At 32.5% G+C, this 13488-nt stretch overlaps 3 protein-coding genes across 3 annotated transcripts; 2 read left to right on the forward strand and 1 right to left on the reverse strand.

Moving 5' to 3' along the window:
* Positions 1 to 2130: 2130 nt before the first annotated feature.
* Positions 2131 to 3580, forward strand: LOC107010799 (probable F-box protein At4g22030). The gene has a single exon (XM_015210075.1). It carries the CDS (start codon positions 2224 to 2226, stop codon positions 3502 to 3504), a length of 1281 nt encoding a protein of 426 aa, XP_015065561.1. The 5' UTR covers positions 2131 to 2223; the 3' UTR covers positions 3505 to 3580.
* A 45-nt stretch (positions 3581 to 3625) lies between these two features.
* Positions 3626 to 5957, reverse strand: LOC107010757 (myb family transcription factor EFM-like). Its single transcript, XM_015210040.2, has 6 exons — positions 5707 to 5957; positions 5528 to 5604; positions 5406 to 5442; positions 4271 to 4448; positions 4092 to 4188; positions 3626 to 4012 (listed from the first exon to the last, which is right to left on the reverse strand). The coding sequence occupies exons 1-6, from the start codon at positions 5903 to 5905 to the stop codon at positions 3839 to 3841; spliced, it is 762 nt and encodes a 253-aa protein (XP_015065526.1). The 5' UTR covers positions 5906 to 5957; the 3' UTR covers positions 3626 to 3838.
* A 4564-nt stretch (positions 5958 to 10521) lies between these two features.
* LOC107010599 lies at positions 10522 to 13209 on the forward strand. The gene is made up of 2 exons (XM_015209880.2): positions 10522 to 11070; positions 12476 to 13209. Exons 1-2 carry the CDS (start codon positions 10785 to 10787, stop codon positions 12856 to 12858), a joined length of 669 nt encoding a protein of 222 aa, XP_015065366.1. The 5' UTR covers positions 10522 to 10784; the 3' UTR covers positions 12859 to 13209.
* The last annotated feature ends 279 nt before the right edge of the window (positions 13210 to 13488 follow it).

Consider the following 13488-nt stretch of genomic DNA (forward strand, 5'->3'; position numbering starts at 1 on the left):
TTAAATTTTGAAAACTTTATTAGACTTTACTTGCAAACTTAACAACAACAAAAAAATTAATAAAATATCTTTAAAATAAACTTAAGTAAAAATTATAGTATAAATTTAAAAACTATTAATTTATACTTAAAAAATAAAAAAAAATAATTATATTTTCGTAATTCCAAAAAATATCGTCCCGTTAATTCCGTCCCGTTCCATCCCGGTCCGTTCCGGTTCATTCCGGTTCCATCCCGGTATATAGTGGAACAGGACGGAACCGATGAATCATCCCGGTAATTCCGGTCCGGTTCATCCCGGTACCGATCAACATACCGGTCAACGGGTTCCGGTCCGGTCCGGTACCGGTTCATTCCGGTCCGGTGAACCGATTCCGATCCGTTGACCAGTCTTATCCCCTGTTATCATATTAAAAAGGAAAAATTGTATATAATAGCAAACTAATAATCTAAAATAAATAAAGTAGCTAGAGTTTAATTTAATTGTGCTCCGTAGCAAATGTTTGCAAAAAATTGTCAGGCGCGTCTCTTTCAAATATCTCGCTCGCCACTCTCCTCCAATCTCTCGCTCGCTTTCTCACTTTTTATACACAAGTGTATAAAAATTGTTTCTAATTGTATAAAGCAGAGAAAATTGTATAAATACATATATTTTTGTTTCCCTCTTCCATATCTCGCTCGCCACTCTCCCAAATCTCGCTCGCCACCCTCGCCTTTCTCACTTATACAAACAGAAGCGAAATGTATAAATTGTGTTTCTGTTTGTATAAAGCGTGAGAAAATTGTATATACACATGCAGGTACATATATTTTCCTCCTATACACTTATAATTATACAATAAAAATACTCTCCTGCACAGTTTTCTTGCCTTTCTCTTTTTCTCGTTTTATACAATTTTCAAATTGTATCTAATTTCTCTCTTTCTCGTTTTATACAATTCGATTCAATTGTATATTTCTTGTCAAGTCTCTTTTGTCTTTCTCTCTTTCTCATTTTATACAAATTCAAATTGTATATAATCGTTCTATACACTTATAATAATACAATTCGTTTTATACACTTCGTTTTTATACAGTCCAAGTGTCTTTCTCTTTCTTGTTTCATACACTTCGTTTTATACAGTTTGCTTCAACTGTATATGTATAGCGAATTATACAATTTCTATGTTTGTTATGGAGCGCAATTATGCAAGCTTTGCTATAGCATACAAATATGAATTTTTTATTTGCTATATGTGAAAGTTACCCTATTAAAAATAATCTTTAACGATAATTAATTATTAAAATAATTTAATAGTCATTGAATATATTTTTTAAAGACAAGCAACATTCTTTATGAATATATCTTATTTCACTAACTTCCCGGTCCACCTATCCCGTTAAGAAATCATGTTGTTCCGTGCCAATTAAATTAGAAAAAAAACATTTTTATATGCTTGAAATTGAAATGTTTTTTTTTCTTACTATTATTATTTTTATTTTATATTTTTGGAGTCTGTAATAAGTAAAATTAATATAACTGATGTTCATAAACCATAATATGTCAAGGTTATTTTAAAATTTGTGTTCATTTACTAAATTTTTGTATTCTTATATCACCTACATCTTTTTACAATTTTGTAATGCTTAAATTTTTAAATCAATAATAATAATTAAGAAATCCCATTCAAGGCCCAACCCCGTCCTGTCTCGTTAGTTTAGTGGATGGGACGGGGCGAGGAGTTCATCCGCACCTATCCCTCTAAAATCGTCCCTTTCCGACCCCCACTAGACGGCCTTAGTTTATACATCATGTATGAAAAATACAAGTTGGGCAGAAAGTATAGTTGATTAGGTTGGTGGTTTGTAAATAGAGACACCATTAAAGTTTTCCTATAAAAGTTGAAAGTCAATATAAGGGAATGTGTAAGCAGTCAAAACAATAAAACATAACAAATAAACAAAAAGGTGCTCGTGAGATCCAAAAGTAACGGAACCCAAATAAGAAAGAGTCTTGCCATATACCCATTCAATTCAAACTTTGAATAGCTCACTAGTCTATTTTTATCAGTCAAATCTTGTATATTTCAATGTCAACTGTAACTATATATATATATATGTCCCAAAATCTCTTTCTTTTTCATAATCACAACTAAATCCATTTTTTCTTTACCATAATCTCTCTACTACACAAAAATCTTTTCCATCATAAATCAGTTAACATCCCATTGGAAAAATACAAGAGATGACAATCCTTCAATCTTCAAGTTTCTTGAATTATGTTCCATCAACATCATCCAATTACAGTTGTAAAAGAGGATTGATAAGAGCTACTATTAATATTCCAAGAATTAAAACAGGCAAAATCTCTCTTCCGAATCTTCAATCAGTGCATGAACAAGAGTTGATTAAGTATTCAACCATAGTAAACAAGGAAAACCTAGTCGAGATACAACTTAGCCCAGCTACAACAAGAACCCATATGGTTAATGGTCCTGATCCCCTGGTTATCGAGAAGCTTTACGCGATCAAGGAGGCAGTTGCAGATAGAGTGGAGATGCATAGAAATATAGGGGAGCAAAGAAGTCAGTGGAATAGTATGCTTTTAACATCTATTAATGGGATAACTCTAGCAGCTGCTACAATGGTTGGAATTGCAGCTAGTAGTAGTGCAGTTGATTCTGTTTTGGGACTAAAAATGTCATCCACTTTAATGTATTTAGCTGCTACTGGAATGTTGACGATCATCAACACGATTCAACCATCCCAGCTTGCTGAAGAACAAAGAAAGGCAACACGGCTTTTCCAAGATCTATATAACCAAATCGAAACAACTTTATCAATTGGTAACCCTTCGGGTATTGATGTGAAAGAAGCTATGGACAGAGTATTGGCTCTTGACAAGGCTTACCCTCTTCCTCTTCTTGGCGTAATGCTAGAGAAATTTCCATCTTCTGTTGAACCTGCTGTTTGGTGGCCTCAACAACGTCGAAGACAGACAAAGAGTGTCAACAACGACAATTGGAACGGATGGAATAGTAAACAGGAGGAGGAAATGAGAGAAATAATGGGCGTATTAGGCAGAAAAGACCAAGAAGAATACATTAGGCTGGGGGAAAAGGCGTTGAAATTGAACAAGTTATTAGCCATGTCCGGTCCTTTGCTCACAGGCGTAGCAGCGCTTGGCTCTGCATTTGCAAGTCATTCTCCTCATGGATCATGGGCAGCTATGCTTGGAATTGTTGGTGGTGCATTGGCAAGTGTTGTTAACACATTAGAGCATGGTGGACAAGTTGGAATGGTATTCGAGATGTACAGGAGCAACGCTGGTTTCTTCCAGTACATGAAAGAATCCATCGAATCAAACTTGAGAGAAACAGAAACGGAGAGAAGAGAAAATGGTGAATTGTTTGAATTGAAGGTGGCGTTGAAGTTAGGCAGGAGCTTATCAGATCTGAGAAATCTTGCTGCTGCTGCTTCGTTGAAGGAAGAACATTTAGATGAGTTTGCAAGCAAGCTTTTCTAATGTTGTACATATTTTTGTATTACTGCTAGTCGGTACAACACATTCTTTAATTTTTTTTGAATATACATTCTTTAACAAAGTTAATTGGTTTAAAACAGTACTTTCTATGACCATATTTTTCGGATAATTACTTCTTGAAATTTCTTACCAAATCCTATCTGTCACAATCCAAATTCATGAGATTGTGACTGGCCGTTAGCAAGCATCAACCCAGCTAAGCAGTCGATATTCAGATTGATAAAAAACTAGTACAAAACCAATAGTTCTAGCTAGTAATTAGCTTGATTCTATGACAAATGTCGAGGATTTGAGAGTCAAATTAGGATATATTTAATTAACCTAGGGTAAGGTCAAGAGAGATATTATTATTATTCACATCATCTAATCCGGCAGATGGTTGTGCGGACATAGTTATGCTGCCAGAGTCTTGGGCTTCTTCTTCAGTATCAATAATTGAAAAATGCTTATTCGACAAACTGCTACCATATTGATCGCATTCACTCCCATCCTGCCATAATTAAACAAAATTAGTTAAGTAATTAATCTCACTAATCTATTTGCTCTCAATTAATTGGATAATTAATTACTTGAACAGTAGTGCAGCCATTGAAGAAATCCCTGAACATGTTGCAAGCTGGGTCCGATCGTCCTTCTAATCCCATCATCTTCTTTGGCATGGGTTTCCTAGGAGGGGTAAAAATGTATTTTCACATTCAGAATATAAATATAAAAGTTAAACTTAGTGTGAATAAGAAATGAAACGAACCACGGAGCTGGAGGGATAAAAGCAGGCTTAGACGCAATTTCGTATGAATAGGTGCTAGTTATGGTCGAATTAGGATGGCCATTGTAGTAATGATGAAGAAAGTTTCCATGGGGGTAATGCACTTGATCTGGACCATCCATTTTATTGCTCTTGCTCCCATTTGCAGCCTCTGCTACTGCTGTAACCAAAAAAAAAAATATCAAATGAAATTGTGATAAACTTAATTAACGTTGAACGAATAATTTCAAGTTGGTATTTGAATATTTATTTATTGAATCCAGATTCTATTATATGAACACTTCTTTACTTGTACAAAGAGTCCACCATCACACATGGCAAATAAGATCTTTCTTCTTTACCCCAATAGTCGGTCTGATTCTATGGACCCATTAGTAGGATTCGAATGCACATGAAATTCTGACTAATCTATCATAGAAAAAAATAATGAATCTTATATATATCTTTTTGGAGATTTTTCTCGGAAACAAATGATTAATCATCTACTTTTTCTTATGTTCCATAAATAGACAGGACATTGAAGAATAACCAAACAAACATTTCGAAAATCGGCTAAGAAATTGATCTTTAATCTTTCTTTGATTCATCAATTTGTGATATTTTGAATCTTCATGATTACTAATGAAATCCAATTAATCTCTTGATATACGGAAAATTTGATCATATACGTAGATTATATATATACACAAAACAAAAAGAATGAAATTGAGGTAAATTATCAATTTTGGCCTTGCTAGTAGCCGTAGACTAGTAGTTCTAATTAGAACGTCCTTTTCACTTTTTAAGTAACCAAAAGGCGGTATAGTAAGGAACATATATGCAGTATTCAGAAAAAACACAAAGGGTCAAATGAAACATAAAAAGATTCCTCAAATGGAACTTCAATATCTTTTCTTGATTTCATCACAATTCATTCATTTAATAACTATTTTCTCAACAAAAATGTAATAATTATGTCATAAACTTTCAATTTGACTCATCATCTTCCTTGTAGATAATAAAATCAAAGTTTCAAGCTCCTTTTATCGTTATAAAGAATTTTAAAATCCCCAAATGGAAAGAAGTAGTACACGCAAAAGCACAAAACGTAGATAGTTATATAATTAAGAAAGGATACCTTGCATCAACTGTTCGTGTTTCATACTTCTGTACATCTGTTCATATCATCAAAAAAATACATAAAACGGTTGGAAAAGAAAAAGAATGAAAGGATTAATTATCTGTTAAATAATAATTTACCTGAAGGTGACTCTTAACGTGAGATATAGTGAGGCCCTTCACATCCATCAACTGTAGCACCATCTTTGGTGTTGCTCCTAATTATATAGTATATATATATGTACCACAACAAAATAAATAAATAAATAAATAAATAGTAAGTCATCATGATATATAAAGAGAGAGAGAGTTAGGCTTACGATCTTCTCCACCAAGACGCTCAACAGCATGCACAAAGCAGCGATGAAGATCATGTGTCCATCTGAGCCTCGGCATTTTCGATCTAACGTATGGTCTTACACCTGATTTGTTATTGTTAGTATTTTCTAACACAATTGGCTGCTTCATGGATAAATTAGAAGGAGAATTATCTGAGAATGGATGCAGCTCGTTCATCATGTGGTTGGGAAGAAGTATAGGTACTTATGGGTGTGTGTGTGTATGATACAATAAAAAGAGAATATTTATTAGGGAGTCTGTTGTCATGTTTTGTCTATTTCTACAGGCTTTTTAACTTAACAACAAGGGATATATTCTTATATAAAATTGAGTTCTTGAAAGTGTTTCATTTTTAAGTCTCTTGAATTTTGATTATGAAGCTGAAAATTTTCGTGTCATGTTCAACCTTGCACTCATAATTACATGAAAATAGGGAAGGACTTTAATGAATAAGAACAAAAATAAGTCCCCAGAAAAGATTCTGATAACTTTACTTTACACGACATCTTTGTTTCAAGTCGGACTCAAAACATTCTTGTGTGCCCAGGCCACTTATGAGATAGATATCCACCACCCAAAACACACCTATTGACTGATCTTAATCTTAAAATACCCCTAAAAATGGCCTAAACTGATCATAAATGGTGATTGAACATAGAAATGATCGTCATTGTTAAGATTAGCTTAAAGACAAGTTAGTGTGTGAAAAGTGAAAACCTCTTTTGGCATTTGCTGAAGTCAGTTACGAATAATTACTCCCTCCGTTCAACAATAGTTGTCCATTATTAATTTGACATACCCCTTAAAAAAATGATAAATAATAGTGTAATTTTACTATATCATTGTAAATACTTTCTCTATCCCTATTTAGTTGTCCATTTTAAAAACAACACACATATATTAAGATAACAATAATTAGCATAGTGAAATTACAAATTTATCCTTATTAATTATTGTTTTGAAAAAGAAAGAATTAAAATGTAGAAATTTTCAAGAAGCTTAAATGAGAGTATAATAGGAATTTTTCCTTTCTTGATTTGTCAAAATGGAAAAGTAAATAGAGACAGCTAAAAGAGAAAATATGGACAAGTAAATAAGGACAAAGGGAGTAAAAAATACAATGTCTTGAAAAATGTAAGAAGAAAATAACTATAATTAATGATAAAGATTAAACGAGAAACTAAGGGGTCGTTTGTTGTGAGGGATAAAAATAAATAGAGGTAGAACAAGAAAATAGTGATGGAATAAAGTTTTTATATCTTGTTTGATTGTCATATTTGGGATAATTTATCTCACCATTAATTATATCATAGTGATGGGATAAGTCATCACATATACATGGTGAGCTAAGTAATCCCAGGATACGTAACACCAGGATAACTAATCTTGGATAACTTGTTCCCGATCAAAAGACCCCAAATATAAAATTATTCATTGATTTCATAATGTGGACAAGTATTGACATTTCAAAATAGTATAATTGATAATTACGTATAATGGACAATTATTGTTGGACGGGAGTAATTAAGACTTCAAGCGTGCACTTGATGAGTTATACAAGTGTGTTATTTTTCAAAGCTTGATATACTCATCCTTATATTATTTTCAAAATTTGATTAATACATTACAATAAAAACAACTTTTAGCGGCATTAAATATTGATACTAATTAATAAAGAGTGCTAAAGTCTTTACCGGCATTAATTTAAGTGTCATTAGAACCAATGTCGCTAAAGACTTTAGCGATATATACAAAAAGTGACAATTGCCGCTAAAAATACATATTTAACAGCAATTAAGAATTAAATATCGCTAATGATCATTTTTATTGTAGTAATACTTACCAAAAATACTTTCTTCACGAACATTGGTAAGGAATTCACTAAAGCTTGAGGTGTATCGTACACTCTTCTTTAAGGATATTTTTTTCCAACAATTACTGTTTTTTAAGAATTAAAAGAAAAATGCACAATATTTAAAAGGAATAATCAATTTACTTTTAATAATTAAAGGATTAACATAGTAAATTATATTCTCTTCGTTTCAATTTACGTGACACTTTTCGAATTTTGATATTTAAACAGGTTTATCTTTGACCGTAAGTTTTCATAGATCTTTTAAACATTTTGAATTGTCAATTATTGTGACTTATAGTACTTTTTATGTAGTTTACAAAATTATAAATTTCATTTCAAAAAATTTAAAAATTTCATGCACAAATTTTCGATTATACTTAAACTATTTGACTCTAAAAAATAAAAATACCACATAAATTAAAACAGAAAAAGTACTTTCTAGATGTTTATTAAATATTTTTATTATCAAAATTGAAAGAGTCATATATAGCAACACTTGAATGAAATGGAGAAGTAATATATAGCTTAGCTTATTTGACCTTTCTTTAGTAGTTGCCAAAGCTAGATATAACAAAGTTTTACTTCATTTCTTAAACTCTATGTCCGATCAAAATGTGTTACGTAAATCTATTATCCGAAGAAGAATGATGAGTGGTGAAGTGAGACCAAAGAAGGAAAAAGATGAGAGTGACATAGGCAAATGTATGTCCTCAAGGAAACATACCAAATTCCCCCTGCCCCACTTAATTCACCATTTCCTCTTCCTGGAAACCGTAACTCCTTCTCATCCCTAAAGTTGCTTTAATATTTCTTTTTTCTTTCTTTTTCGAGGGGCGAAGGGCTCTAAACGTTACCCCTGACTAGATGGAGCCAATGAAACAGTGACGCGCGATGACACGTCAAAAAGTTTGTTGACACGTGGTTCACTCGAGATAACTTGTATGAATTAATAAAAGATATCGATCATTGAATGAAATCTCAACATATCCATGATAATTTTAGGCTAGAATTTCCGCAGGCTTTCGTAAGATAATTAATATTTAGTGGGGCGGGTGCAGAAATTCTAAGCACCTTACGTCGGAATTGGTTGATGGATGGAATTTAGGAGAAATCCTTTGCGGAATTCAGTCACGGCCGAATTTAGCCAAAAAAAAGAGTACGTAAGTGGACAAAAATTGGGGATGAAAACGGGAACGGAGTGACTTGAAAAAAAATGACAGGAATATTCTCTGGCAGGAGATAATAATATATGGATTGGACAAGTATTTTGTAAGCATGAATAATGGACACTTAAGAAATTTGAGAATTTTCTTTCTCTAGCCATGATCATTCATTCAGTGACTTATGATTATTATAATGGTTGAAATTACAGTTCAATTTCCAACGAAAAGAAATTTTTTTTAGGTGATTTAAGTAATTTCTTATTTGTCTAAGTTTGATTTGATTAATACAGTGTAATTACATCGATAGAATAACTAGTATTATTTGGTATAATAATCAAGATGTATACTCTCTTCGTTTTTATTTAGTTGTTCATTTTAGAAATGATATATATATTAAAAAAATAATTAATAACGTAGTAAATTTATCATTTTATTTCTATTAATTATGAAGTGAATAAAAAGTTTACATTTTTAAAGTAATAATAATTAGTAACAAAATTGTTCTTTTTTTATTTGTCAAAATGAACAAATAATTAGGAAAAACTATGGAAAAAAAAGTAAACAAATAATTACGGATAGAGGAAATAATTTATTTTTTTTAAAAAGTTTTAATGTATGGATTACTTGTGATCAAATTATCATATTTAATAATTATATTTGATATTTACTATTCGAGCAACTCGTGTTACTTAATATAGTTTGAATGGTCAGAAACAAGACAAAGGAAGGAGTGAACGCCTGACTGGATGGAAAGTGTGAACACAAAAGCATTGTGAAAAGTATGAACAGAAAACCACATTTTAAAAGAAAGAATGCAGAGAATGAGAAAATCCAACTTAGCTTAATCAGGCGAGCCAATGTTACTTGATTATTTTTAGTTTATTTATAATATAAGTTTAATATATATTAAAAAATTTAATTATTCATATATAATACAAGTTTATAAGGGCCCGTTTGGATGGGCTTAATGAAAGCAGCTTTAAAAAAGTACATTTGAAAGTGCTGAAACTTATTTTTAAAATAAGCAGTTATGTGTTTGGATAAAAGTGTTGAAGTTGCTATGCCAAACGTGAAAAGGGAAAAATGGAAGAAAGAGATGTTAGGATTATGTTGTAATTTGGAGATTGTATAAAAATATTAAGGGCAAAAAGATAAAAATGTGGTCAACTTAAAACAGCTTAAAACCTAAAAAAAAAAGCACCCCTACCCCAGTTTTAACTTTTGGCTTAAAATAAGTTTTTTTTAACTTAAAATAAGTTGTTTTGAGTATTGTCAAACAGCTAATTAAGTCAAAAATCAGCTTTTAAATCAGCTTGACCAGCTTTTAAGCTGAGCCAAACAGTCTCTTATAATACAATGTGTCAAATTTTTATCAAACAAACATAATATATTTCAAAAAATAATTATAATTCATGTATTGCATACATAATTCACTTTTAATACATATTTCAAATTTAACATAGTATTGCTATAGATAGTAATAAATAAAAAGTATCGTTAAAATAAGTAATTATTTATTAAAATGTACCGATTCATGTGATTTTTCTTTTTCCCAACACATAAAAGTTGAGACTGTTAAGTTAGCACGGACAAACATAATTTTTTTAAAAAAAAAAAAAAGTCACATATGCAGTCTCGGGATAAATTTTCATTTTTCCCTTAAGAAATGCTTAAAGTTGTAAGCAGGTTGAAACCCAGAAAATGGGTTTAACTTCTATGATTCATTGATTTGCCAAAGGCTTATACATTAATCAGTTTATGCCACGTTAGCTAGTTAATGACATGTCAGATATTAGAGTTGGTTTCTTTTCTTTTCTTTTTCATTTTATCACATAAATTGAAATTAAAATAAAATAAAATTTGAGTAACCAACAAAAGTAAAAATATCAAGTATTTATTTGCTCGAATCGGATTAAAATTGATCAGATTTGTTCTCTCTCGTCGTCGTGCTCATGCACTCAACGCTCGCCAACTGCTGATACACCATCGATTCTCTCCGATCTGAATTTTTTTTTTTTTATCAAAATCAAAATCCAGGAGAATGATCCAAGTGCTGTTTACTGTGATATTCGCCGAAATGGCGGTAATCCTGCTCCTCATATTCAAGACGCCATTGAGAAAACTTATAATAATGGGCCTGGACCGTGTAAAGAGAGGCCGGGGTCCAATCGTCGTGAAAACTACCGGCGGCACCATCTTCGTCGTCATGCTGTCCTCCATCTACAGTGTGGTGTCTATCCACAAACGGTGGATCGATGAAGATGGCAATGTTACCCCAACTGATCAGATTCTTATGGCTCAACATCTTCTAGAAGCTTCTCTCATGGGTAATAAGATTTTCATCTTCTCCCTACGTATCTCTTATATGACTAATTTTACCTGTATCGACAATGGTGCAGTGAAATTCAGAATCCGCTAACTTTAAATTCTGATTCAGTTTCTGCGAATTTGAGTGATTGACTAATACATATACCCGATCATATAATTTGAGAAACGATCTCTACTTGTTTTTTTTCTTGCGAAACATTGTTTTGATCTCATGGCTTTCGCGCAACCCTCCAAATCATAAGCTTTAGATGTACTTGAGTGGAATTTATATCTATACCAAGTTTCAATAGCAATTGTTTGTTTGATTTTTTATTCTCTTTTGTAATTTTAAGTGATGCATTTGATCTTTATTGCCATAAACATAAAGGTTTAAAAAGTATGTACAAGTTTTCATTACTAATCATGAAAACTACGTATAAGTTATTTCATGTTTATATGGCAAATTCATCCATAGTAGATACCTATAAAGTTTCCCAACTCTCATATAGAAGACAATTTTTTCGCTCTTTGCACAAAAATACAAATGAAAAGGATCTTGCGAGTTGTATGAATGATTTAGGTTGCACTAGTTAAAAGAAAGATGATGCACAGTGAGAGAATTAGTTTTGTTCCTAGCTTCTAATTATATCTGTGACATGGAAGAATGCAAACTTTCCTAGGAAGGAGATCATAATGCATATGGATTTTGTGGTTTGATCAGGTCTTTTAAGTTTTTTGGCATCATAACTGGCGTCTTCTAAGCCTTGTGTTGCTCTAATAGTGCTATTCCATTCCCGAATAATGTGATAAAATTATAACTGGTTTCTTATGTGGTGAACTTCATCAGTTTATGCTCAAATTCCCCAACTTGGAGTGCCAAGTTATCAGTATAGACAATCAGAAAGAAAAGAAACTAATAAAATAATCTTCCATTTTCTTTTAGGGATTAAGCTGAAATTCTAGTCTAGGATGAGATTGCCTTGCGGCAAAAACAGACTGATAGAGAATGAGTCATAATATTCTGTTTCTTTTTTGTTTGGATTCAAGACATTGCCAGTCTAGGATGAGAAAGGGCAACATTCTTTGTTTGAAACAGGGAAGGGTTAAACTATCAGTGTGGAAATGCTATTAATGGATGGAACTTCCTGGTCCTGAGGGAAAAAAACTATTAGGTGCCACCAAGATATCTTTGGGTCTTTCAATGAACTTGATGTGTTTTCTGTTTTGGGGTATCGATGCATATTGATCCTAAAGTAAACAGAAAGTTATCATACAATGAATTTGTTATCTATTGAGGGGTTAATGCTTCTTTTGTGGAGCATGTGGTCAAGGAATAACAATTGTATTGCCTTTTCCCCCTTTATTCTTCTTACCCCAATAACGGCTCTCTTCCAAGTTTGACTTTCACATGAGACTTGTATGCAGGTTTTTCCCTGTTTCTTGGTCTGATGATTGACAGACTGCACCACTATATAAGAGAACTGCGAATGAGGAGGAAGAGCATGGAAGCAGTGAACAAGCAAAACAGAGGTTTTGAAGATGGGAAGAATGGAGGTTCTGACGATATGAAGTCTTTGGAGGAAGAGGCAGGAGCATTGCGTTTGAAAATAAAGAAACTGGAGGCAACTGTCGAGGAAAAAGCTAAAGAATCAAGTGATGCAGAAGCCAATGTAGTTGCTCTTAAAAAGCAATCAGAGCATTTTCTTCGTGAAAATGATAGCTTACATGAGGAAAACCAGAATCTTCGTGCTCAATTGCAATCACTGGATCAGAGATTGTCAAACTCTGATGTTAAAAAGGCTTCTTAAGGAGTCTCATCTCACGAATCGTCCAATTACTCATCATTTGGAAGTTCGGTGACGATTTTCTTGAGATGTTCATGCTCATAATATCAATACAGTGTGTGCAGGACTCAATAGGAAGTGTTCAAGTTTTTATCCTTACTATAGTTTCATCGCCCAATGGAGTCTTTTCCTCGACTAGTTTAACAAGCCTCTGAAATTACAACTTGTCTGTAAGCTTTTATTGCCAAGTTCATCTGTTAAGACAGCTTTCTTAAAAGTACTTTGTAGGTTTGATTTTGACATCCTGATTTGTAAAGTCTTGAACTGCATAAGGAAAATTTATGCATTCAATAAGAGCCCTTTTGTAACCTTCTAGCTTTTCATTTTCTTCTGAAACTTCTCCACAAAAAATGTCGAGATCCGAAGGCTAGTGCACTCAATTTTACCTTCTTTTCTTTCGTTGAGACAGAAATTTAGATCTCTCTCTTTGTGAATCGCCACATATTATACAGTTCATATTACGAAAAGAAAAAACTCTAAATAGGAAAATTACATGACACAGGTGAGGTAATCAAAAGACACCAAAATAATTCCAGGTAGGCAGAAGGAAATTACTTATAAAAAGTCGTTTCCATTTTTATCTGTTGGGAAATA

The sequence above is a fragment of the Solanum pennellii genome, chromosome 2 (genome assembly GCF_001406875.1).
Source record: "Solanum pennellii chromosome 2, SPENNV200".
Classification (NCBI taxonomy): Eukaryota; Viridiplantae; Streptophyta; class Magnoliopsida; order Solanales; family Solanaceae; genus Solanum; species Solanum pennellii.